This window comes from Vanrija albida (genome assembly GCF_041260175.1).
Source record: "Vanrija albida strain AlHP1 chromosome Unknown contig_5, whole genome shotgun sequence".
In the NCBI taxonomy this organism is placed as follows: Eukaryota; Fungi; Basidiomycota; class Tremellomycetes; order Trichosporonales; family Trichosporonaceae; genus Vanrija; species Vanrija albida.
Window position 1 is genome coordinate 2,326,325 of NW_027191424.1, and position 22,350 is coordinate 2,348,674.

The following is a 22,350-nucleotide window of genomic DNA, read 5'->3' on the forward strand; positions in this document are numbered from 1 at the left end:
CAAGATACGTTGTTCATAAGGGAGCGGGGCACGTACCTTCCCCCAGACGTGTCTTCCTCGCCCCCGCAATCGCTCCAACTCCAGCTTGCAAGACTTGTGGCACACATCAAATCGTTCAACAGTGGGACCGTGAACGACGGCGGCGTTGGCCATGCTACACGCCCCTCCTTTAGCCAATATGGCAGAGCAGCGTGCCGCGGCTGCGGCAGCGGCTGCCGCCTCGAGGCGCCCAGTGTCGCACGCGACGGCCCCTGTTAAAACACCCATGGCCAGTGCGTGGGGGGCGGCCCGTCCATCGGCAGGACCTCTTCGTGCGCGTTCAAAGTCGACGGCGGCGAGCCCGATCACTCCGCCGCAGTGGGTGCAGAGTCCCCATTCACCGTCGTCGATCTTATCGCCAGCCGATACTTGGACCATCAACACACCACAAACAGGCGAGATAGACTTTGGGATCGGCAGCGCGGGAGCTGGCGACTGGCACAGTGTGCCAAAGGACGTGAGTCGGACGCGTGCAGGCGAGGACGAGCATGGCGACTGACTTTGTAGCGCCGAACAAGCGGCAATATGGTCATTGTGCACGAGGCTCCAGTGGTTCCCCTGTCGACGCTTGGACCCGAGCAGTCAAAGCGAGCAACGAGGCACGAGCCTCTCTTGACCCACCATCACGATGCCCAACTTGCGTCCCCATCGACACTTTACACTCATTCGGCAACTGGGCTCAAGGGCCAACACGAGCTGCATGCCAGCCTGCCCAAGATGACCCAGAGTCATTCCCTCGACAACCCCACTTTGCCGTCGGCATACGGCGTGCCTCCGCCTCAGCTGGCAGCCGTGCGTCGAACAAAGTCCTCATCAACACCACCGGCGGTAACAAAGCGCCCGTTCTCCGCCAACTGGGCAGCAGCAGCTCCATCAGTGACGCCCCCAAGGCCTCGCCAGACTCGCTCTGTTTCTCAACCACACCATTCTCATCACCACCAGCCGCCTCTGCATTCGCACACCCCGCGACCGATCATCGAGGACAGTTGTGAGTCGCGCGACCGTGCCGCGTCGTGTCGCGTCGCGATGCCGCCAATCTCACAGACTGATCGCTCACACGTCCCAGTTTCCGAGACGGCAACAGCGTCGCCGCCCAAGACCCCTCTGACACCGACTTCCCCTGCCGAGATGGCCTCGATTGCCGAGGCAGCAGCCGTGGCTTTGCGCCGCCGGACCCGCTCTGCCCCCAAGGGGGCCGAGCTGGATCTCGACGAAATTTCGCGCATCGAGCAGCACCGTCGGTCCGCCTCGGACGGTGGTGACCGCTCTGCCCCGAGCCCATCTCCACGCCCTCGTCCTCGCTCGTCCTCGCGGTCCTCGGTGCAGTCGTCAAGATCAGTCGGCTCTTCTCACTCTGGTGCACCGAAGCGTGCGCTCCCCCCGCCGCCGCCTTTACCTCCCGTCCCCCATCACCCGCGCAGGCAATCAGTCCAGACCCGCCTGCGCTCTCCACCCCCACCCCCATTCTCCCACTCCCGCGCCGCGCCCCCTCCGCCCCCGCCCATGTTCACGACGAAACAGCCGCGGCTCGTGCCATCTCCCGCTCCCATCAACACTACGAATCTCATGCCGCCAGTGCCCACGATGGCACGTGACGTCGAGCCATTGGCCGAATCTCTTGCTGCGCTCCGCGAGGCCGAGTCGTGGGAATGGCCGTTACCACCTTCGCCTGGGCAGCGGATTGCGCCTCTGCAAATGCCCCGACGCCGCGCGCCCCAGAAGCAAGAGGTGCTCAACGACGCCGAGGAGGACGACTGGGTCGACGATGCTGTAACACCAGTCGCCATCGCATCACGGTACAGCGACCGCCGCGACAGCGAGTCTGCGTCGTCTGTCGAAGCTCCGATGAGAGGCTCTAGCGCAATGTCGAGCGAAATGGGACCTCTGACACCGGATGACGTATCAGACGACCCCTTCGACCCGGCCACGAGGCCTCAGCTGCCGCAGCATCCCATGTTCAGCAAACGGATGACTGGCGCGCTGCCGCCTCGACCTCCTCCTCGGCGCTCGTACGGCGTGCCTTTCTAGAGCCTAATAGTTGCCTTTTTACGCTAATAACGACCATAAACCAAGCTTGGTTGACGACCACGACGATACTCGTTGTTAGACTACGATTGCCCGGGTACCACGATGTATCCTGTTGTATAGTAGGGGGATGCTGATGCAGACATGACAGTCGGAGGGTCGGTCGGAGGGGCGAGTGGCCGGTGTACCTGCAGGGGTCGTGTTCTGTAATGTTCATGTTGGCGGGAGGCAGCAGTGACTACTTTGGGCGGGCGTGACGGGGGTGTGAGTTTCCGACGGCGGGTGTGAAACGTGTAACGCTGGGTGGAGTGGAGCGGAGCGGGGCGACTGCGGCTGCGGCGAGCTGGGGTTGCGCAGGCGGAGCGGTGCCGTGCGGCGTCCGTCGGAGCTTGGAACGGTGTACGCGATTTACGTTCACTATCAGCAGTGCCTGTGCTAAGAGCTGCGTGGAGGCCGGCGAGTGGTGCGGCGGGCGTGGGCGTGCATGGCCAGCGACAGTGGGTTCCCACATACCATCCTCGGCGATCAGCCGACCTCGGCGCCTCGGCGCGCTCGGCGCTCGGGGCAGTGACGTGATACCGCGTGGCAGGCGCGTGGCCATCGACGCGGAAAAGGCAAGCCACACTCAGCTTCAAGCAGCAAGGTGGCACCGTGCCGCGGCGCGGCGTGGCGGCTCGACGTGGCGCCGGACCTTGGCGCGCACATCGCGGAGCGCGCCACTATTCAGCGGGCCGGGGGGCGGGGCCCTGGGAATGCCATTGTCGCGGAGGAATGCCATTGTCGCGGACGCGTCGACGCGGGGTTGGGTTCAATTGCGCCGCTGTGTTTGGGGCTCGGGGGTTGCGCCGCCGTGTTCGGGGGCTCGCGCGACGCGTTTGGGGTGCTCGCGATGTGGTGGGGCTGGCGCACGCGTCGGGTACGCGCGTCCGCGGTGGAGGCTGGCTTGGCGCGACGCGCGCGCCACTCGAGTGCGGCGAGTCAATGGCGCGCTGGATGCTGGCACGACGGTACGACGGCCCCAAAAGGGGGTTCTGGGCCCCGTCGCGGCTGCCTCCGCGCCTGGGGGTACAGTGTCGGGTGCTGTCTGGGCAGGTGGGCGTGGTCGAGGTCGTGCCGCCCGCCCCCGACCCCGAGCCCAGTGCCCTCGGCCGTGCATGTGCAGCTGCGGCCCTCGCAATCGCGCACGCCGCCTGACGAGGGCTCGGGGGGGCGGTGTCGTCGGACCAGCTGCGACTGGGCGGGCCCTGGCCTCGGAGGGCTGGACGGCCGGTGCCGGCCACATGTAGTGCAGTGGCGCTGGTTGGGGCTTGGAGATAACCTACAACTACACTGTGCGCAGAGTTTGATCCCGGGTGTGGCGGGTGCCTCTGACTCGACTTGACGGGGTCGTGACTCAACGCTCTACGCCGAGGCCTGATCCAGCTTGCGGGGTCGAGCTCGGGTGATCCGGGTTGGCGGGCCGCACACCCCGCCACAAGAGCCGAGTGAGGCCGGCGACGCGCCGGCGCATACCTGCCACGCCGCCACCTCCAGTCACCCATCGTCGCGCTCGCCAGCAGCGAGAGCCGCGCTGCATGGCTCGGTACAGATACACGCCGGCGCACCTCACTCCGCGGGCCAGCATCCGGGAGGAGGGGCCAGGCTAGCGGCACCGTCAACCAACGTCACCTCGCATCAACCTCCACGCCTCGAGGCCAGATTAGGCTCCCGATGTCCTCCCGATGTCATCAGGGTTCCAGCCGTCGGCAGATCTACAGGCACACTCAGGCTTCGTCGCTCGCTCACCCCCGCTCAAACACTCGCCTGCTTGCTCACCCACCCCCACCCACCGCCACGATTCGAGGGTGCTGCGGATAAGCTTTCATGTGCCCGCAGATACGCGAGCCTGCTGCTATCGGCCCGTCGTTGGCGAGTGGCAGTGCCAGTGGAGGTGGCGAGGTGTGGGCATCGCGCCTCTTTCTGACGGTTATTGACTGGGTCGAGGCCACTTGGCAGCGTGGCGGTGAGGCAGGCGGAGAGCTTAACCTACGTTCTGGGGGACGAGGAGGCCGTGATGACGAGGACACTGTCGACGATGTTCACGACCAGCACCACCGAGAAATGGCATAAAAGGCGGCGCCGGGCTGCCTCTTCCTCGTCCGCAACAACATCGCTCTCAACACCTCTCACAACACCTCCCCAACACACAACAATGCGCGCCACCGTCATCCTCGCCCTCATCGCCGCCACGCTGGCCGCCGCGGCCCCCTCGCCCAGCGCCGCCGCGCCGCCCAACGAGATCGTCGAGATCCAGCGCCCGGACGGCAGCTTCACGCCCGCGCCGGGCGCCGTCTTCGCCGACGACGACAAGCGCGACGCCGCCGACCTCGACGCGCGCGACCTCGACGAGCGCCAGCGCCGCTGGGGCATCTGCCGCATCACGACCGTCACCTACCGCCGCTGCCTGGTCGGCTAGTGAGTTGCGTGTGGGGGCCTGGCTGACCGCAGGGTGGGCCGCCTTGAGCGTTCCCCGTGCCCGCTGGTTCGGGCGGGTAGTAGCTTGTTCGTAGCTTGGTCGTAGTGAATTCTCAGTTTATGCAGTATGGGTACCCATCGCGGTGGCGGCGGACTGACGGGCCGGCGAGTGGCGGTCAGCGCGCGACGGAGCTTCTGTTGCCCTCTTGGCAGTCAGCTGCCGCGCTGATCATCGCGGCGCGTCTCCCATGCCGAGAGGCAGGTCTCGCCGCGAGGTAAGCGCATGGCGACGGTGACGGCGCCGGTGTCGTCGGTAGAGTGCGATCTGGGCCGCGACTCGGCGCCGCCTCGGGCTGCAACAGCTGCCTGGAGCTGGCTCTGGGGTCCCGTTGGTGGTTGCGCGCCAAGCAAGCGGTCGCGCGGCGCAAGGTTGGCTCGTTCCCGCAATCAAGATCATCGCGGCGCGGCGTTGACCGCCGTGGCCTCGATATCACAGTCATGTGCAACACATCCACCACATCGCGACCAAATCGCGCCAGTCAAAGTCGCGGCAGTACCTGCAACGCGAGGCTCGAGTCCTCGTACTCTCGAGCAGTCGAGCACTCGCAGCAGCACTGGCCTACGCTGCCAGCCCTACCAGCTCTCCATGGTCGGTCCCCACAGCCTGCGCACCAAAGTCAAGTGCCATGTCCAACATCCTCTGATGTGCCACACCCGGAATCAAATCGCCTCGCACCCCGCCAGTCAGTAAAATCATCAGTCCTGCCCCCTCCCCCAACATGCTCAACAATTGCCATTGACGAGCCACGGACTTGGCATAGTGCGTGCTCTGTAGCGACAAAAAGCAGGATAAAAGGAATATGACCCATGTATCCATGCCTACAAAGCCACGGGGAAGACGCGGCCGATAAACGCAGCGATGCGTTTAGAGACGGCGACCACGGCGACCACCCTTGCGGCGGGTCGAGTCGGAGGGGACGGGGGTGACGTCCTCGATGCGGCCGATGCGCATGCCGGCACGGGCGAGGGCACGGAGGGCGGCCTGGCCACCGGGGCCGGGCTGCTTGGTGCCGGTGCCGCCGGTAGCACGGAGCTTGACGTGGAGGGCGGTGATGCCGACCTCCTTGCACTTGGCGGCGACGTCCTGGGCAGCCAGCATGGCGGCGTAGGGCTGGGAGAGTTAGGACATTGCCTCTTGCCAAAGCCGCCGTCGCACTCACCGAAGACTCGTCACGGTCGGCCTTGACCTTCATGCCGCCGGTGACACGCGAGATGGTCTCCTTGCCCGAAAGGTCGGTGACGTGGACGAAGGTGTCGTTGAACGAGGCGAAGATGTGAGCAACGCCGAAGACGTTCTCGCCCTCGGCGACGTTGGGGCCGAGGTTGACAACCTCAGCCTGGGGAGCCTTGACCTTCTTGGGAGCCATCTGGGGGAGGTTAGCGCGGTGTTCTTGCTGGTTTAGACGGCGGCGCGATCGGCGCGGCGCGGCGTGACGGTCGTGCTCGTCTTCGTCGTCGCCGTGCCGGTCGCGTCGCTGTCGTCGTCGTCGACACCCACTTTTGTTGATTAGGGGACTTGAGGTGCACAAGACAGAATTGTCGCGAAGTTCGAGGTCGCTCGTCCGCCATCCCCAGGCAGCAGCACCAGGTGCACTCCAGCCAGGGCGAAAATCGAGGTTTGGCATCTTTCGGTGGCGGAGTTTCGGCAATTGGGTGTGGCACTGAAAGTGGTTACGTAAAATTCACAAAAGGGCCCCGCACCTCGCACGTGGTCTTTGCCACTTGACGGTTAGCCGTTACGTCGGCCCCATTGTTGTTGCGGCCGCGGGCATGGTGCCGGACATTGAATGCACGCTGCATTCGTCGTCACGTTTGCTCTCTTCCAAATCACTTACAATGGTCTTCCAGCCACTGCCAGACCCCTCGACGTGCCCAAATGTACGCTCAAAGCGGCCCACATCAGCTGACATTAGAACCATGACCCGTGGACGCTTGCGCTGTCGACGGCGCTCATCTCGGGCCTCGTCGTCAGCTACCTTCCCCAGGTGAGCTACGGCGGTCGACGGCTCAGCTCACCCCGCAGCACTACCGTATTATTAGCACGCGCACCTCGGAGGGTCTCTCGCCAGTACGTGCACCGTCGCTCCCCCAACTCACCCGCAGTGGTTCCTGCTCCTCGGCGCGACGTCGTCGGCCTCGGGCATGATCAACCTCCTCATTGTCCAGTGGCCCCTGTTCCGATGCTGTCGGGTAGTCGTGCGTCCGCGGTGGCGTACCCAGCTGACGTACAGAGCGGGGGGCAATGCGCGGAATCTCTCCTCGGCTTCGTGCAGGTCTTCATGCAGTGGCTCCTGTTCACCATCATGTGAGCTACCAATTGTCGTTCGCAGCTCACACCCAGCTTCATCCTCTACCTCATCTACTTTCCCCATGTCCCGCACATGCGCTTCCCAGGACAGCTGGGGTACGGCGCGACGCGCGGGCATGCAACCGACGCGGTCGAAGCGGCGGCGCACGACAAGCTCGTAGCGGAGAACAAGGTCGAATGGCGCAAGGCGGTTGGCGTGGCGTGGCTCACCTTGATCCACTTGTATGTTTGTCGCTCCCTCTATCCCCGCTGACGCCAGGGTTGTGCTGGTTACTCTCGCACTCGTCCTCCTAAACACACTCCCGACGACCAAGCCACCGCACCCCGCCCTCCGCGGCCTCGCCCAGTTCTGTGGCGTCACAGGCACCCTGCTGGCAATCTGCCAATACGCGCCCCAGATCTACAAGACTTTCCGCGCAGGCCTCGTCGGCGCCCTCAGCATCGGCACAATGTGTATCCAGGTGCCCGGCAGCGTCATGTTCTGCATCAGCATCGCCGTTCGCGAGGGAACAGACTGGACGTCGTGGATGCCCTATGCGGTCACTGGCGCCATGCAGGGCGCACTACTGGTGAGCTGGAGGCGGTGTGAATGTCAGCTGACCACAGGTCATCTGCCTTCTCTGGAAGCGCCGCCAAAAGTCACTCGGCATCGACGACTTTGGAGACCCGCTCCCTCCTCCCTCCACCGGCGACGAGCGCTCGGCGCTTCTCTCGTAACTCATTCACCCTCAGCACCACATTCGCCGTCCCAACTCGCTCACATGGCAAATAGTAGCATACGTCGTGTTTTAATGGTATATGTTTGTACAGCACAACACGGCTAACCAGACACAACCCGCGGATTCCCAAAACTAACTCTGCTGGACAAGATTGCAAGATGACACGAGATGTTGCTGATACTCAGGTCCGTGGAGAGTAGTCGCTGCTGGCCTGGATCAGGTCCTTGACGTCCTGCGTCGCATAGTGCAGCTCGGTGGGCGTGCGGTTCGTCCAGCTCTGCTGCGTGCGGAGGATGACCGCCTGCGAGTGTCAGCGTGTGTCCACCCTCGTCCCGCCCACATACCTGCTGAGCAGCATAGTTGCGGTGGTCCATCTCAAACATCTCCTTGCTGACCTCGAGGCCGTCGAGGAACATGTCGACGTCCTGGATCGTGGATGCCAGGCCGTCGACTGCGAGCACAGTCGCAATTTCGAAGCGGGAGCGCGCCTCGGCGGGGTTGGGCATGTTCTGGCGCGTGCTGTCGGCAATCGTCTCGATAATGCGCTTCGTCTCGCGCAGGATACGCGTCGCGTGGCCAAAGTTCTTGCGCGAAGCGATCAGCAGTGCCCGCGTGATCATGTCGCTGGCCAGGAGCTCCATGCGGCGGCGGACAATGCTTGGCTCGGACGACGCCGTGCTCGGCGCGGCGGACGGCGGGAGGACTGGAAGCGCAAGGAGGACGGGGTGCGCGAGACGCGCCGCACTCCTGCCTGCCAGGGGGTCGTGGAAGCTGCAGTCCACTTCCACGACGGGCACCTCCTCGACAACGCCTTCAGGGTACGTGCTACGCGACACCACCCCCTGGATGACCGAAGGGTCGCTCATGGACAGCGCGTCGAGGGCTCCCCCCAGTCCATTGATACCGTGCACGTTGAGGCTCGGGCGGCTGCGGAGGCTACCACCGGAAGAGATCATGCTCTGGTGGCGGTTAAGGCTGACGCCGTCGTCGCCCTGCTCCTCTCCTCCTTCGCCAACAGGGCCGCAGTCGAGCTCCATCTCGACTAGGATCTCTCGGCGTTCGCCATGGCGCACTTCGTGGAGATCGATATCGACGTCCTTGCCCGACGTCGAGATGACTGCCTGCGAGGTGCCAGATACCTTGGTGACGCGGAAGTCGTTGTCCTGGCATGTGAGCCGTAGCTTCATGCTCGTGAGCGCAATGGACATTATGCCACCGACAGCACCGGCAAGAGCATCACGGAGGTGATACCACTCCTTGACAAAGGTGTAGGTGCCGTGCGTGTGGTTTGAGATCATCCACAGTGGCGACGGGTCGTGTGCCTTGCCGTAGCCGAATGTGTGGACGGGTACCCTGGGGCGTCAGCCAGGCCGAGTCGCCCTACTCACTTTGCAGCGTCCAATCGCGCCGTGACCAAGTCCATCTGGGAGCGCTTGATCTGCTCAGCCGTGTCACTGATAAGGACAAAGCCGCATAGCGGGTTCTTGACCTTGCGCTGGAGAATGACGTCGAGCGCCACATTCACAGCCGTGACAACGTCTGGTCGCTCGTCCTTTCCAATCTCAACCTCAAACTCATCGTCGTCGATCTTGCCAATCCCGAGGCCATCGATAAAGCCCTCGAGGCGCTTTCGGCTGTCGTGGTGCGTGGCGTTGAGGAGTGGTGTCTTGCGCACCACACCCTGGGCGCCCAACTCGGTCGCGACGAAGGCAACACGATCCTTGGGTCCCATGCAGGACAGGACGAACTGCAGTGCCGTGCGCATGAGCCTGGCCTTGAGTGGTAGTCCGCTGGTCCCACCTCCGGTGATAGGAGTCGGGTGGGACGGGGTTGAGAGGGCAATGACCAAGTCGACGGGCGTGTGCTGCCGAGCCAGTGGAACGTGATAGGCCAAGTCTCCCAAGCAGGTGATGGGGCAGGCGGGGATGTCCTCGTGAATCGACGCAGCAATTGGGGCGGGCGACAGATTGCCAGCGCTGTTAATGGTCGGTGCCCTCACGCCTGGTGGCGGAGGACCCATAAGCTTGGCCACCTTCCCGGCACCGCCAGTCGCAGTGTGCGCGGCCGGCACGGGGTTGTTAGCCTCATCGACAAGACGAGTGACAGTCGACTTCCACATCTCGTGGCTGCTCCTGTCGCTGAACGAGAGCATAAACGAGTCAATCCCCTCCTGCTCCGTCTCCATGGTGAGGGCAATGCTGAGTTCCTTCTTCGTCGAGGCGTCGACGACATGGTGAACGTGGCGGAGGAAGATGCGTCCACGGAGCTTGAGAACAGTGCGGTTGCTGTTGTCACCGTTGGATTTGCTAGAGCCATGGAACATGTTGCGGAGACCCGACTTGCGCTCTTCGGATACACAGATGAGCGCCTCCTGGAAAAGGTAGATGTGGAAGTCCTTCTGGAACGTGCCTTTGCGGACTTTGAGAATGTCGAACAGCCGCAGTGGCCCGAGGGTGTCGATTCCATGGTTCTTGTAGTTTTCCAGTCGCCTTCGAAGATCGGCCACGACATGGGCAAACGGATTCGGCAGATTGGGCGAGAGCGGTCCACTGGGATTATGACCTGTGATCGCATCGTGGAACGAGCCGGCTGACGGTGGTGAGGGAAGCGGTGGAGTAATTGGTGGAGCGGTGCTGGCTGCAGAGGACGACAAGTTGAAGCTCTCCTTGCGATTGCGAGCCGCGTACTTGCTCCTATCAACGGCAGGAGGAATGTCTATGGAGACCATTGCTGTGACCATCTGCTTTCCACTGGGAACCCGACGGACAGAGGCGTACTCGGAGAGAATCGAGATACGGGGGATAACGACCTTGACATGTTGGTCCTGAAGGCGCGTTGGCAGGCCCGCCCCCTGCTGCTGGATTGGCTCTACTCCGTCATCCCCGTTGCCGTCCGCGTTCTCTGCCCCATGGACAGACATCGGTCTTCCAGTGCTCAAGCCCATACCGGAGCCGTTCTCACCACCCATCAACGCGGCGAGCTCTGCTTCGTTAGCGAGTGCCACGATCCCCCCAACTCACTGTTCTTGCCCATACTGCGCTCTCCGCCAGTGCCACTGACGCGCATTGGTTGACGACAGACACCACATACTCCAATGTTGCGAGACGAGCCAGAAGGCAGAACTCGGCCGTAGACTGTGACAAAGCACTCCTGCACAAAGTCAGCAGGGGTGCGGGATCTACCCCGACAACTCACCTCGTGTAGAGAGTGGCCGCATTCCGGCACGACGTGAGGCTTCTCGCCCGGTAGGCGGTACGTGAAACTCAGGCTCTCGCAGCAGATGGGACACTCCTCCTCGCCGTGCTCATCCTCAGTTGAAACCAGAGTCACTTGATGAGCAGGAGTAGCAGCGGCGGCCATCTTGAACGACTCGTACAGCGAGGGGACCGAGCGGCCTGTTGCCGGGAGACCAGGCGCGGCTGCAGGGGTGGGTGAGAGGTGCTCGGGTCCTTCAGTTGCGAGGCGGGGCGAAGGAGCTCGATTGAGCGCGGCAAAGGGGTGAGCCCCGGCAGACTTTTTCGAGTGACCAGAGGTAGACGAGGAGACGGTGCTGGACCTCTCGGGTCGGGTTCGTTGCGAGGTCGTCGGCGCCGTATGGGGTCTACGGCGTGATGCGGGTCCTTGGCCAAAGGCAGGCGGAGGTCCGCGGTCGGTTCCCCTCTCCGACGCGCTCTTGATGCTAACGTTGTCCCCTCGGGTCGTGCTGGCCGTTGTCCAGGTGGACTCGCGACGAGAATCACCCGCGGGCTTCTCGTCGTGCCACTCGGATTGGCCTTGGTGTGGCTCCTCCTCGAGAACGGTGGACACGGGCGTAGGGCGCTCTGGTAGTGTCCAAAGGGCACTGGCGGTGTTGTAGCGGGGAGTAGTGGCGGAATCCAAGTAGTCGCTCGAGTTTGACGAGACTTGCGAGTAGCGAGACGCCCTCCTGCTCTGGTCAAACTGTGGCTGGTCATCAGGAGGGGACTGAGCGTCCGCAACAACCGTAAAAGGCGGGCTGCGAATGGAGGGCTTTCGCGGCAAAGGCAGCGCTGGTGGTGGTGAAACGACGCGGGGGTGAAAGGGATGCTCTTGAGGTGGTACTCGTCCCCGTGGCGACGGGGGGTTTGGATCGACTGCATCGCCTGTTGTGCGTGTGAGCTGGGCACAATAGTGAACGGGGCAGACTCACTGTCGCTCTCGCTACCATGGAGCATGTGGTAGCTGGTGAAGAGAGAGGTCTGGGCCGAGCTTTGGGCATGTGTGCCTGCGCTGGACCTGCTCCTGTACGAGGGCGAGGGTGCGTCTGATGGGGGTTCCTGCTGCCTTGACAGGTACGATGGCGGTGATGGTGACAGTGGCAGGAACGGTGGCTTTGGGGATGGGTCTGGTGATGGCCTTGGGGAATGCTTGCCCGACGAGGGTGGCTTTGGGAGTGGACCGAGGCGGGCCGGAGCCGTGTCGTGCAGCGTGCTCATGGCGTCGTTGAGAGTGGGGGTCAGTGCGACGGCGGCGGCGGCGGCGCCCAAGTGAGGCACGGCGAGGTCGTCGACGGGCGGCGTCGCGAGATCGGGGAGATTGGGCGACGAGTGGGGGGACGCGGCGAGAGACGTGTCGCGCGACTCGCCGGGGGAAGGCACGGCGGGCGAGGAAGGAGGGGGAGGGAGGGTGATGGGGGCCGGGGGAGCAGGGTCTGGTGCAGGTGCGGCGGCCGTAGTTGGTATGGCCTTTTCCTCGACGTTGTCTAACGGAGTGGTGGTGGGGGTGGCCTCAACGGTGGGGATCGAGTGAACGAGGTCGACCGGGGATAGGGTGGGCGACGAGTCGTCCTTTGCAATGTAGCGGTCTGGGAAGGGGAGGGGGAGGGGGAGAGGGAGGGGGCTTGCGAGGTCGAGCCGAGGAGGCGGGTCTTGTGATCGGAGAATGTCAAAGTGACTAAGGCTGGCGTGGGCGGCGTGGGTGTGGGCGTGGGCGTCGGGATGGTGATGGTGGGTGTGATTGTAGTAGTGATTGTGATGGTGATAGGATGCTCGTCGAGCTTGAGGTGGTGGTGGTGGATGAGCTGTCGACGCTGACGCTGTCGACGACGGCGTCGTCGGGAGGCTGCTGCTGTTGCTGTTGGCGCTGCTTTGTCTGCGCACAGACCACTGCGGCGGCGGCGGCCAGTGGTGGTGGTGGTGGTTGCTGCTGGCGTGCGTGTTAATGACTGCGCCACGACAAGTGCCACCACCGACAACTTGCCTGTTTCGATCACTCTGCGTGCGCTCAGACTCGTGCTTGTGCTTGTGCTCGTGCTCGTTCTCGTGCTCGTGCTCGCCTTTGCTATACCCCGGGACCTGTCCTCGGGCCGCACGAGCCAGATGGTTTTGCACGGCTACAGCAGCCGCGACTGCGGCCGCTGCTCCTGCTGATGCTGATACTGCGGCGGCGGTTGAAACCCCGACGACGGGCCCGACACGACCGCTGCAGCCGTTGTCGTCGTCGGGCACGTCGGGCTCGTCGGCATGGTTGGTGTCGTGGCGTGCGCTCGGGCCAGCTACGCCCGTGGCGCCAGGCGCGCCAGGGCTCGCGCCGCCCGCGCCAACGGCAGCAACGACCGCCTCGTTGTCGCCCTCGAATCTGACGACCAAGGGCAGGTCACCGCGGCCAAGGGGCGGACCGTGGGTCGCCATCGCTCGGTCCAGCGACGGCACCAGCGGCAGCGCTGCAAAGGTGGTCGACGAGGGCGACGCATCGGCACTGGCAGGCACCGAGACGGGGGACGGGCGGTGCGGGTGCGCTGGGTGGGAGGGGGCGGAGCGTCGTGCGTGCGCGTGCAGATGCAGGTGTGGGCGGTGGCGGGGCCAGTCGTCCTCTTCGAGGTGGACGAACGACACGGATCGGAGTTTGGGCGAGGGCGTGCGCGAGCCCCCTCCCATCGAGAGCGAGCGGCGGAGCGACGAGAGCGAGTGCCGGGCGCGGGGCTGCTCGTCGGGGAACAGGGCCTCGAACGACTCGAGCGGGCCGCTGCACGCCGACAGCGGGGGCCCCATGTCAGCGTCGAGGTCGAGAAAGTTTGTCGAGGCCGGAGGGAGGACGAAGCAGTCCGAGTCGGGGAAGAGCAGGCTGGGCCATGTCTGCCGGCGCGCGCTGCCGCTGCCGCTGCTCCCCGAGGGCTCGGCAACGGCCGCGTACGGGTGGTACATGCGCGGGGCATCGGCCTCGCCGATGTCGTCGGCGCCGGCGGCGCGGCCGACGCTGGCGCTGGAGCTGGCGCCAGCGCTCGGGATCAGCGCGGCCGGGGCGGAGGCGGAGGCGGCGCCATGTCTCGCTTCGTGCGGCCCCTCCCAGGTGCTCTCCGCGGCCCGAGCGTCGTCTGCGCCCTGCTGCTCGCCCAGCAGGTCGTCGCTGGCGTGAGATGGGCCAGCGGCGCGACTCACGCAGTAAAGTAGAGGGCGAATGTGTCTTCCGCGCAAGTCGCCGACGACAGCGGCGGCGAGCCTGCCGAGCTCGTCGGGCTCGCGGGCACGTCGTGCGCCGCCAGCGCTAGCGGCAGCGGCAGAGGCAGCGCCAGCGGCAGGGGGCCACAGCGCGCGCACATTGAAGCAGAGGCAGTGGGAGGTGTGAGCTTGTCCTCGAGCACGGTGTAATGCCCCTCGTCGCCGTGTGTGTCTCCCCCTCGGTCAGTCGGCACCCGGGGCACGCGGTCAGTCACGTTGCTTCCCTCTTCGGGCGGCGACGTCTACGTTCCTTCTCTTCGCCTCGCCTCCTCGCATCGCCACCAGCCCTCGCTCGGGCCAGCGACCACAAAAGACTCTCGGCGGTGGCGGCGCAGGCGCCACACGCCGCGTGAGCCGAGCCGAGCGCCAGCGCGTGGCCTCGTCTCGCCTGTTCGCCTCCCCCCTCCCACTATCTGTCAGCCGGTGCAGTATGTCAGATATGATTCCCCGTCAGGTGTCTGGGCGTCGGTCGGCGCGGGCGTGCGGCGTGTTCGGTTGATTCTGACACAAAGTGCCAAGTTGCGACAGGCGAGGCGGCGCCAATGTCAAGACAGTCGCTGCCCGCGGCCGAACGGGACCAAATCGACGCCCGTCGTCGCCCGCCTTCGGTCCTGCAAAGCCGAACCGATACGTGTCGTCGCGGCAAACGATCAACGTGTGTCCCTTCGTGGTTGGTTCGCCCCCGGCCCGCGACTTTCTTTCCGAGCCGCGAGCCGGGCCACACACGCACACACGCTGGTGACAACCTCGTGGTTGGCGGATCATGCTAGACATGCGACACGCGACGCAGCCATTTGCTCAACGCAAAGACAATCAGCCACCCTGCGGCCGTCGCAATCAGTAGTCCCCCCGATGCCCCGATACCCCGCCCCCCGTGTCGCTCAGTTCACTTTCCGTGCATATGTAGGTAGAGCCTATTTACGACCCTTAAGCCTGCTCCTTCTGCTCCTTCTCGAACTTGGCAAGGACATCGTCGATGCCGCCGACCATGTAGAACGAGTTCTCGGGGACGTGGTCAAACTCGCCGGCGAGGATACGCTCAAAGGCAGTGACAGTGTCCTTGAGGGGGACAAGCTTGCCCTGGATACCGGTGAAGATCTCGGCGACCTGGAAGGGCTGCGACATGAAACGCTGGATCTTACGGGCACGCTCGACGGTGAGCTTGTCCTCCTCGGAAAGCTCGTCCATGCCGAGAATGGCGATAATGTCCTGGAGCGACTTGTAGGCCTGGAGGATCTGCTGGGTCTTGGTGGCAATGTCGTAGTGACGCTCACCGACGACACGGGGGTCGAGCATACGCGACTTGGAGTCGAGGGGGTCGACGGCGGGGTAGATACCGAGCTCGGCAATACCACGCGAAAGCACAGTGGTGGCGTCCAAGTGGGCGAAGGTGGTGGCGGGGGCGGGGTCAGTCAAGTCGTCGGCGGGGACGTAGACGGCCTGGACCGAGGTAATCGAACCCTTCTTGGTCGTGGTGATACGCTCCTGCATACCACCCATGTCGGTGGCGAGGGTGGGCTGGTAACCGACAGCCGAGGGGATACGACCGAGAAGGGCAGACACCTCCGAACCGGCCTGGGTGAAGCGGAAAATGTTGTCGATGAAGAGAAGCACGTCCTGGCCCTCCTCGTCACGGAAGTACTCGGCGATCGTGAGGCCGGTAAGGGCGACACGGGCACGAGCTCCCGGGGGCTCGTTCATCTGGCCGAAGACGAGAGCGACCTTGGAGTCACCCTCGAGGTTGATGACACCAGTCTCGCGCATCTCGTGGTACAGGTCGTTACCCTCACGGGTACGCTCACCGACACCGGTGAAGACCGAGTAACCACCGTGGGCCTTGGCAATGTTGTTGATAAGCTCCTGGATAAGGACGGTCTTGCCGACACCGGCACCGCCGAAGAGACCAATCTTACCACCACGGGCGTAGGGGGCAAGGAGGTCGACGACCTTGATACCGGTCTCGAGAACCTCGGCCTGGGTCGACTGCTCGACGAAGGCGGGGGGGTCGGCGTGGATGGGGCGGGTCGAAACACCCTTGATCTCACCACGCTGGTCAATGGGCTGGCCAATGACGTTCATGATGCGGCTGGAAAGTGGGTCAGAACGTGTTGAACAGGCTCGTCGTTTTGCGACCTACCCAAGAGTCTGGGGGCCGACGGGGATGGTGATGGGGGCACCGGTGTCGACGACCTTCTGGCCACGAACGAGACCCTCGGTACCGTCCATGGCAATGCAACGGACGGTGTTCTCACCGAGGTGCTGCGAGACCTCGAGGACGAGGCGGCCGCCCTCGGGCTTGGTCTGGCCCTCGGCGAACTGGACGTCAAGAGCGTTGAGGATAGCGGGGAGGTCATCCGACTCGAAGTGAACGTCGACGACGGCACCAATGACCGACTTGATCGAACCAGTCTGGAGGTTGGCGGGGGTAGCGTAGCCGCGGGTAGCGTTGGCTGAAGAGGATGATGGTTAGTACCTCGACCTTGATACTTTGCTCTCTCTTTCCACTGGCCCGACCCTGGATTCTCCGAACAGCTCCGCATCACACCTGCCCCGACGTCGAAAAGAGCTTCAAAAACGTCGAGCAGAGGCTGTAGCCTGCCATGAAAAGCATGGGCAGAGGCTCGGGCACCACGGGGCGGGCCTGGAAAGAGGGCCATGCTTGCAACTCACCCTGCTTGGGGGCAACGTTGACGCGGGCCTCGGCGCGGGCCTGGGGGAGGGCGGTGGCAGCCTTGGCAGCGGTGGTGAAGAAGGCCGCGTTGGCGCGGGCGTTCTTGAGCTGCTGGCCGCCGCGGCGCGAGAGGCGGATGGCAGAGCGGGTGACAAGAGTCATGTCGCCGAGGTTTTAGAGGGGGGAGAGAGGTGAGGAGTAAGGAGAGGAGGGGTGAGGAAGAAGTAACAGTGTAACTTGGTGGGGTGCACACGTTACCGAGGGGGGGGAGGGGGGGAGCGGTGGGCGGGCGGACGGGGCAGGCTGGCAGAAGGACCGCGATTCCACCCGCACTCAGGTGCTGGCTTGACCATTCAGAGCCAGACTCACGTCGTCGTTTTCCCGCATTCGCCGGGGTGTGGCAGTCGCGGCGTTTTTCCCAATCCTCTGTGTTACCCAACGTGAAGGCCTTGTCGTAACGTATGCATGTCTGTGCAGGCAGCAGCAGCAGGTAGGAGCAGCCCGGGCGGTAGCATGAGCAGCGATAGCAGCAGTCTGAAGGGGACACGGTCAGCGGCACCCCTTCCGGCGTCCATTGTGTTGATGGCTCAGCGCCCCAAAGGCCCCTATGAGAACTGTGGCTCTGCCTGCTCCGGGCACTTCGGCACCAGACGCGCGTCATCAGATGGTGAAGCGGCATCCTCCCCGGTTGTCCAGTTGATGATCCGATGAGCAGGGGTCGTGTTGGTGAGGCACTGTCGCTATGTTGGGGTGACTGATCGGGTTGGTCGGAGCCCTGCAGTCCCGAGCCTCGAACGGGTTTGCACAGGACGCCGGGGTGTAGCAAGAGGCTATGGGATCACATACCCAACGGAGAGGCCATCGGCGCCCTAACTGACGCTGCCTCGCGGGCGTCTTCTGCTTCAGAGGCAGTCCGAGGGATACAGGGGGTTGGTGGTCTTGGTTGTTGGGGATCCTTCCTTTCACCAGTGTCGAACAGGATCACCTCACTAGCCTCACGAGCTCACGATGCACCCCGCGCCCAGCCCCGTAGACCCTCGGTTACTACAACAATGCACAGCTACAACCTACATTGCAATGGCGCAATGGCACAATGAACGTGCCACAGGCCACAACTTGGCCCGATGTCATGGTGGGTGAATTTGCTTCCGTCTCCCTCCGCCACTCCGGCGACGACCGTTGTCGCGAATGTCAAAAGTCGGAACGAAGTCATCCAGAGCAGACAACATCGACGTTCACACCACCCCCACACCATGAACGTGGCCCGGCGATTCCTCACGACAGCAGCGTCGACATCAAAGGCGGCGTCGGCGGGATCAGGCCCGATCCAGCAGCTGCCCGAGTTTGTCGAGGCCAGGCACCTGCCCGACGCGCTCTACAACCTCATCCGGCGCAGCATCGCCGCGCGCCCAGAGGGCTCGACTGGGCCCATCGGCATCCGCAACCCCTTCCTCGGCGTCAGCGAGTGCGTCGGCTACGGTATTCTCGCGAGCATAGCTGACCCCACAGCACCGACGCCTGGACCGTGCCCATCTCGCCGCGCAGGCAGAAGAAGTTCCTGGCCGAGTACCCTGCGTGGGCGCTGCCGCCGTCGCCGTTGAACCGCCTCGACGAGCCCAAGGCCGTGCGCTGGAGGGACGGCACGATCGTGACGTGGGAGGGTGTCGTGCCGGCCGAGACGACGCCGCCGGGGCTGTACGGCTCGCGCAGGCGCATGTTCAAGGGCAAGAAGCACGAGCGTGAGAAGCCGGTCCGCGTGCAGGAGCGCCAGGAGCGCCTCGACGGCATGCCGGCGCGCATTGAGCAGTGGAAGAAGGTGAGCGGGGCGAGGCGGCGCGCCGTGGTGGTGGAGTGTGTGCTGACGCTCGCAGACCAAGGACGACGCGAGGCGCAAGATCACGCCGTCGCTTCCTTTCTAATGACACATTGTACGCATCATGCATGGGTGGTAGCATCGCGGGGGGGTGCGGGGGGTCGGGGCAGCGCGGTGTTGAGGGCGTGGTTAGTGTTGTTGTGTGACGAGCTCTGCTGCCACTGTGGCACGGGGATGTCCTGGGCGTTGTGTGTACGGCCCGGAGGGTAATCCTCTCGTCGCAGGCGGTCTAGGCGGCCCTCAGAGCCGAGACGCGGCGCTTGTCCCGCGCACCATCAGCGACGGCGTCGAGGCGACCTCGACTAACGAAGCAGATGCCACACCTTGACAGCCTCGACCGGCTGCCTCGATACCTCTTCCTCCCCTCCACGCCAGCGCTCGCATCCAAACCCGCCAAAGCACCATGCATGAGCTCGTATCCACCCCTCCCATACCAACACACATGCATGCATGCACCACACGCGCGATGCACATCACCAGCCCGCTGCACGCCCATAACGCCGGCGAATTCCCGCCACGTGCCAAGGTTGGCACTTGCGCTTCCGCCCTGGGACAGGTGTCCGCGCCGACCCGAGCCTTGCCAGCCAACAGACTTGCACGCATTGGAGGACATCTGGTGCCGCCCGCCTGCGACCTGCGAAGCGACCACCGACGACGACCGACGTAGAGTGCACTGAACAACCGCAACCACCACCACACCACCACTCAAGCACCATGGTTCTCCTCGGCGGCCCCCTCGGCATCTCGTGAGTGCGGCCGCGCGGGCCTGCCTGGGCATGCTGACGCCGTTTCTCCCGCCCCGCTCCGACCGTCCTCGACGCCCGCCCCCCCGACACCACAGCTTCGCGAAGCAGATCAAGGCCTACTCGGCCGGCCTGTACAACTCGCTGCGCCCCATCGCCAACGCGTACGCCAACGCCGCTGGCCACCGCAAGGTCGGACTCAAGTACGACGACCTCTTGATCGAGGAGCGTCTCGACGTTGAGAAGGTGGGTCCGCGAAGCGCCGAGCGTGCGGCGCTGCCGCGCGCGAGGGCGCGGGGTGGTGCGCAGTGTGGCTCGGAGGGGCGGAGCAGAGTCGGCGAGGAGGAGAGGGACAGGTCGAGGAGCCCAGAACGGACACTGCGGCCGAGTCTGCGGCAGTGACGTTGTGCCCGACTTGCGTTGTGCCCGACTTCCGTTGCGCACTTGCGACCACTGCCCACTGCCCACAACACACCGCGGCGAACCCCCCTAACACCCCCAGGCCATCTCGCGCCTCTCCGCCCGCGAGGGCTACGACCGCGTCTACCGCTTCCGCGTCGCCTTCCAGCAGGACCTGATGCGCCGCCCCCTCCCCAAGGCCGAGTGGGTCAAGGCCGAGGACGTGAGTGTGGCTTCTCTGCGTTGCCTTGTCCCCCCCCCTAACACACCCAGGACGTCCGCTACCTCGCCCCCCTCGTCGAGGAGGTCGCCCGTGAGGACGCCGAGCGCGCCACATGGGACACTGTCGAGGTCGTCCGCAAGTAAGCGCGACCAGCGCAGACAAAGCACACCCAGTGTAATCTAGACTGCGTCCTATGCAAAAACAAAACGTAACGGATATCCATGTGTATGGGTGCAGCGGCTGCTGCCGCGGGCTCGTGCCGCGCCGCGCCGCGCCTCGCCTCACGAGCTCACGCCAATCGCGTCTATGGGGTTAGAGCCTGTTGGCCTCGTCGGCGCCGTCATCACCTAGCGCCACGGTGTTTGCGGGCGGCTCTGCGCCGTAGTATATCCTCTGGGTGAGGACGCCTGGGGTCAGCGCGGGGGCGCGAGGCACACGCACCAATGTCCCAGCAGATGGTCATGATGCCGGTCACCTTGAACTGGAGCGGGTTGTTGCGGATAAAGTAGTAGCCCGTTCTGCTGTCAGCGCTGCACCAGTCCTCGGGCCCACTTGAACGTGTCGCCAAACAGCCAGCCGGCGAGGGTCGTCGAGCGGAAGCCGTAGCACGACTTGCGGCGGAAGTTTGAGATGAACTGGGGGACGGGGAGGGTGGATTCTGGGGCCGGTCAGCGGAGCGGCGGCGGCACCCCTCACCGATCGTGAGCGCAAGGTAGCCGAGTCTGGGGTCAGCGGCGCGGGTGGGGGTTAGGCCTCACGTGTCAATGTACCTGGACGTCAGCACATGCAGCACACCTGCCCCAGCCCCCCACTCACCACCGGAAGCGGCCGAGGGCAAACTGCAGGACGGAGAGCACGACGATGAGGCCGGCCACAAACTCGATGTAGCTGCCAAAGCTCTCCCACTGCCAGAAGTTGAACGGGCGGCGCCATGCGGGCGCGGCGTCGGGCGCCGTCTCTTCCGGCAAGAACGCCGTGCGGTCCGTCTCCTCTCCCTCGGCCTCCTCGTCAGGCTCGACGGCCTTGGACTTGCGCGAGGGCGAGTAGTACAGGCATATCCAGAGGAGCGCGAGCTGCGAGATGATGAGGAGGAGGGCTTGCACGAGGAGTGCTGGGGTCGGCGTCAGCTGGGCAGGCAACCGGCGCGTACGCGTCTCAAAGTGCTCGCCGAGCCAGAAGAAGACGCGGATCGTACATGCGATGATGATGACGCCGCACACGTCTGGGGGGTCAGCCGGTGGCGAGGGTGGCGCCAACGCACCGTGAGAGAAGCCCGACGAGTCCCTGGGTGTGAGCGCGTGCAGGGAGCCGACCATACCTCTTCTTGATAATGCTATGTGCCTGCGATGGGTGAGTAGAGAGCTGGGCGCAGGCCACCCACCTGGTCGACGTAGACGAGCGGCGGGCTAGAGTCAGCTCAGGCGGCACCACGCACGCACCCCACGGCCATGCCGACCGACGCAATGGTCGCGACTACGGCCTCGAAGCCCATGGTGCTGATAGAGCTGGTCGTGTGCGGGAGGAATGGGTGGTGGGCGATGGACAAGTGTCGCTGCTAGCTGGGTGGGAGCGAGCGAGCGGACATTCGTGGGCCCCGCACTGGGCGCTCGCGCTCGTTGGCCGACGCCGTCGCCGAAAAGGCTCAACTCGGCCTGCTTCCTCATCTCTCGTCTGCAACGCAACCTCACGCACAGCACAATGGCCGCAACCCCCGTCCCGCCCAGCACGTCGCGTACGCCGCTCGAGTACCGTCCCAAGCCGCCGAGCGACGACCTGCGCGAGCCCGAGGACTACAAGGAGAAGTTCAAGGTGCACCAGGTGGGTTAGGCGGGCGGGGCGGGGCTCGCACGCGGGCGCACCGCCGAGAGCTCTACCAGTGTCGTTGTCGCTGACGAGCGCAGAGCCACAAGACGGTCAGCAAGGTGTGTTCTCTGGCAGCGCGTGTGTGGCCGCCGCTGACGGCCAGTTCTCCGACCCCTGCGAGAAAGCCTCCAAGGCCTCGCTGCAGTGCCTCGAGCAGACGCGGTACAACAAGGGCGAGGTGGGTGCGTGTGCGTGCAGCGCTGACCCCAGTGCTACGAGTACTTCAAGGCGTATCGCGAGTGCAAGGCGAAATGGGTGGGTCGGGGGTCGTGGGCAGCGCTGACGGCAGCTTGAGCAGCGCAAGGCGGATCGGAAAAGTGGCTATTGAGGGGGTGGGGCTCTGGGCTGCAGCGGAGCGGGGAGAGGAGGCACGGAGGCGAGGCCGAGCGAGACGGTGTGAAGAGGCAGAGGAGGCAGACTGGCCAAGGCGCAGGGAGAAGGACGGGGCCGCCGACACAACGCCGCCCCGAGGCCACATAACACATTGTACTCGCGCGCAGCGCACATGCAGCACTACT

At 64.5% G+C, this 22,350-nt stretch overlaps 10 protein-coding genes across 10 annotated transcripts; 6 read left to right on the forward strand and 4 right to left on the reverse strand.

The window, feature by feature from the left end:
- Nucleotides 1-265: 265 nt before the first annotated feature.
- Q8F55_007058 (uncharacterized protein) lies at nt 266-2,067 on the forward strand (the record flags this gene model as incomplete). The annotated part of the gene is made up of 6 exons (XM_069355498.1): nt 266-272; nt 435-496; nt 547-831; nt 982-1,027; nt 1,106-1,297; nt 1,616-2,067. 6 exons carry the CDS (start codon nt 266-268, stop codon nt 2,065-2,067), a joined length of 1,044 nt encoding a protein of 347 aa, XP_069207569.1.
- Nucleotides 2,068-4,255: 2,188 nt separating this feature from the next.
- Q8F55_007059 (uncharacterized protein) lies at nt 4,256-4,519 on the forward strand (the record flags this gene model as incomplete). Its single annotated transcript, XM_069355499.1, has 1 exon — nt 4,256-4,519. One exon carries the CDS (start codon nt 4,256-4,258, stop codon nt 4,517-4,519), a length of 264 nt encoding a protein of 87 aa, XP_069207570.1.
- A 924-nt stretch (nt 4,520-5,443) lies between these two features.
- On the reverse strand, nt 5,444-5,945 carry RPS14B (40S ribosomal protein uS11; the record flags this gene model as incomplete). The annotated part of the gene is made up of 2 exons (XM_069355500.1): nt 5,444-5,689; nt 5,739-5,945. 2 exons carry the CDS (start codon nt 5,943-5,945, stop codon nt 5,444-5,446), a joined length of 453 nt encoding a protein of 150 aa, XP_069207571.1.
- A 469-nt stretch (nt 5,946-6,414) lies between these two features.
- Nucleotides 6,415-7,603, forward strand: Q8F55_007061 (uncharacterized protein; the record flags this gene model as incomplete). The annotated part of the gene is made up of 8 exons (XM_069355501.1): nt 6,415-6,456; nt 6,492-6,563; nt 6,602-6,646; nt 6,682-6,774; nt 6,810-6,883; nt 6,920-7,108; nt 7,146-7,455; nt 7,493-7,603. The coding sequence occupies 8 exons, from the start codon at nt 6,415-6,417 to the stop codon at nt 7,601-7,603; spliced, it is 936 nt and encodes a 311-aa protein (XP_069207572.1).
- Nucleotides 7,604-7,786: 183 nt separating this feature from the next.
- Q8F55_007062 (uncharacterized protein) lies at nt 7,787-14,161 on the reverse strand (the record flags this gene model as incomplete). The annotated part of the gene is made up of 8 exons (XM_069355502.1): nt 7,787-7,906; nt 7,950-8,958; nt 8,994-10,587; nt 10,626-10,755; nt 10,801-11,726; nt 11,774-12,427; nt 12,836-13,830; nt 14,001-14,161. 8 exons carry the CDS (start codon nt 14,159-14,161, stop codon nt 7,787-7,789), a joined length of 5,589 nt encoding a protein of 1,862 aa, XP_069207573.1.
- An 826-nt stretch (nt 14,162-14,987) lies between these two features.
- On the reverse strand, nt 14,988-16,893 carry ATP2 (atp2, beta subunit of the F1 sector of mitochondrial F1F0 ATP synthase; the record flags this gene model as incomplete). Its single annotated transcript, XM_069355503.1, has 3 exons — nt 14,988-16,146; nt 16,198-16,510; nt 16,731-16,893. 3 exons carry the CDS (start codon nt 16,891-16,893, stop codon nt 14,988-14,990), a joined length of 1,635 nt encoding a protein of 544 aa, XP_069207574.1.
- Nucleotides 16,894-17,984: 1,091 nt separating this feature from the next.
- Q8F55_007064 (mitochondrial 54S ribosomal protein mL59) lies at nt 17,985-18,650 on the forward strand (the record flags this gene model as incomplete). Its single annotated transcript, XM_069355504.1, has 3 exons — nt 17,985-18,196; nt 18,241-18,547; nt 18,603-18,650. The coding sequence occupies 3 exons, from the start codon at nt 17,985-17,987 to the stop codon at nt 18,648-18,650; spliced, it is 567 nt and encodes a 188-aa protein (XP_069207575.1).
- Nucleotides 18,651-19,318: 668 nt separating this feature from the next.
- Nucleotides 19,319-20,112, forward strand: QCR7 (Cytochrome b-c1 complex subunit 7, mitochondrial; the record flags this gene model as incomplete). The annotated part of the gene is made up of 4 exons (XM_069355505.1): nt 19,319-19,350; nt 19,446-19,593; nt 19,850-19,969; nt 20,020-20,112. 4 exons carry the CDS (start codon nt 19,319-19,321, stop codon nt 20,110-20,112), a joined length of 393 nt encoding a protein of 130 aa, XP_069207576.1.
- A 138-nt stretch (nt 20,113-20,250) lies between these two features.
- On the reverse strand, nt 20,251-21,461 carry Q8F55_007066 (uncharacterized protein; the record flags this gene model as incomplete). Its single annotated transcript, XM_069355506.1, has 12 exons — nt 20,251-20,273; nt 20,317-20,376; nt 20,411-20,487; nt 20,522-20,627; nt 20,666-20,691; nt 20,728-20,739; nt 20,786-21,080; nt 21,120-21,191; nt 21,231-21,253; nt 21,288-21,310; nt 21,351-21,375; nt 21,409-21,461. The coding sequence occupies 12 exons, from the start codon at nt 21,459-21,461 to the stop codon at nt 20,251-20,253; spliced, it is 795 nt and encodes a 264-aa protein (XP_069207577.1).
- A 206-nt stretch (nt 21,462-21,667) lies between these two features.
- On the forward strand, nt 21,668-22,160 carry COX23 (Mitochondrial copper homeostasis protein; the record flags this gene model as incomplete). The annotated part of the gene is made up of 5 exons (XM_069355507.1): nt 21,668-21,787; nt 21,871-21,891; nt 21,936-22,010; nt 22,043-22,087; nt 22,131-22,160. The coding sequence occupies 5 exons, from the start codon at nt 21,668-21,670 to the stop codon at nt 22,158-22,160; spliced, it is 291 nt and encodes a 96-aa protein (XP_069207578.1).
- Nucleotides 22,161-22,350: the final 190 nt, after the last annotated feature.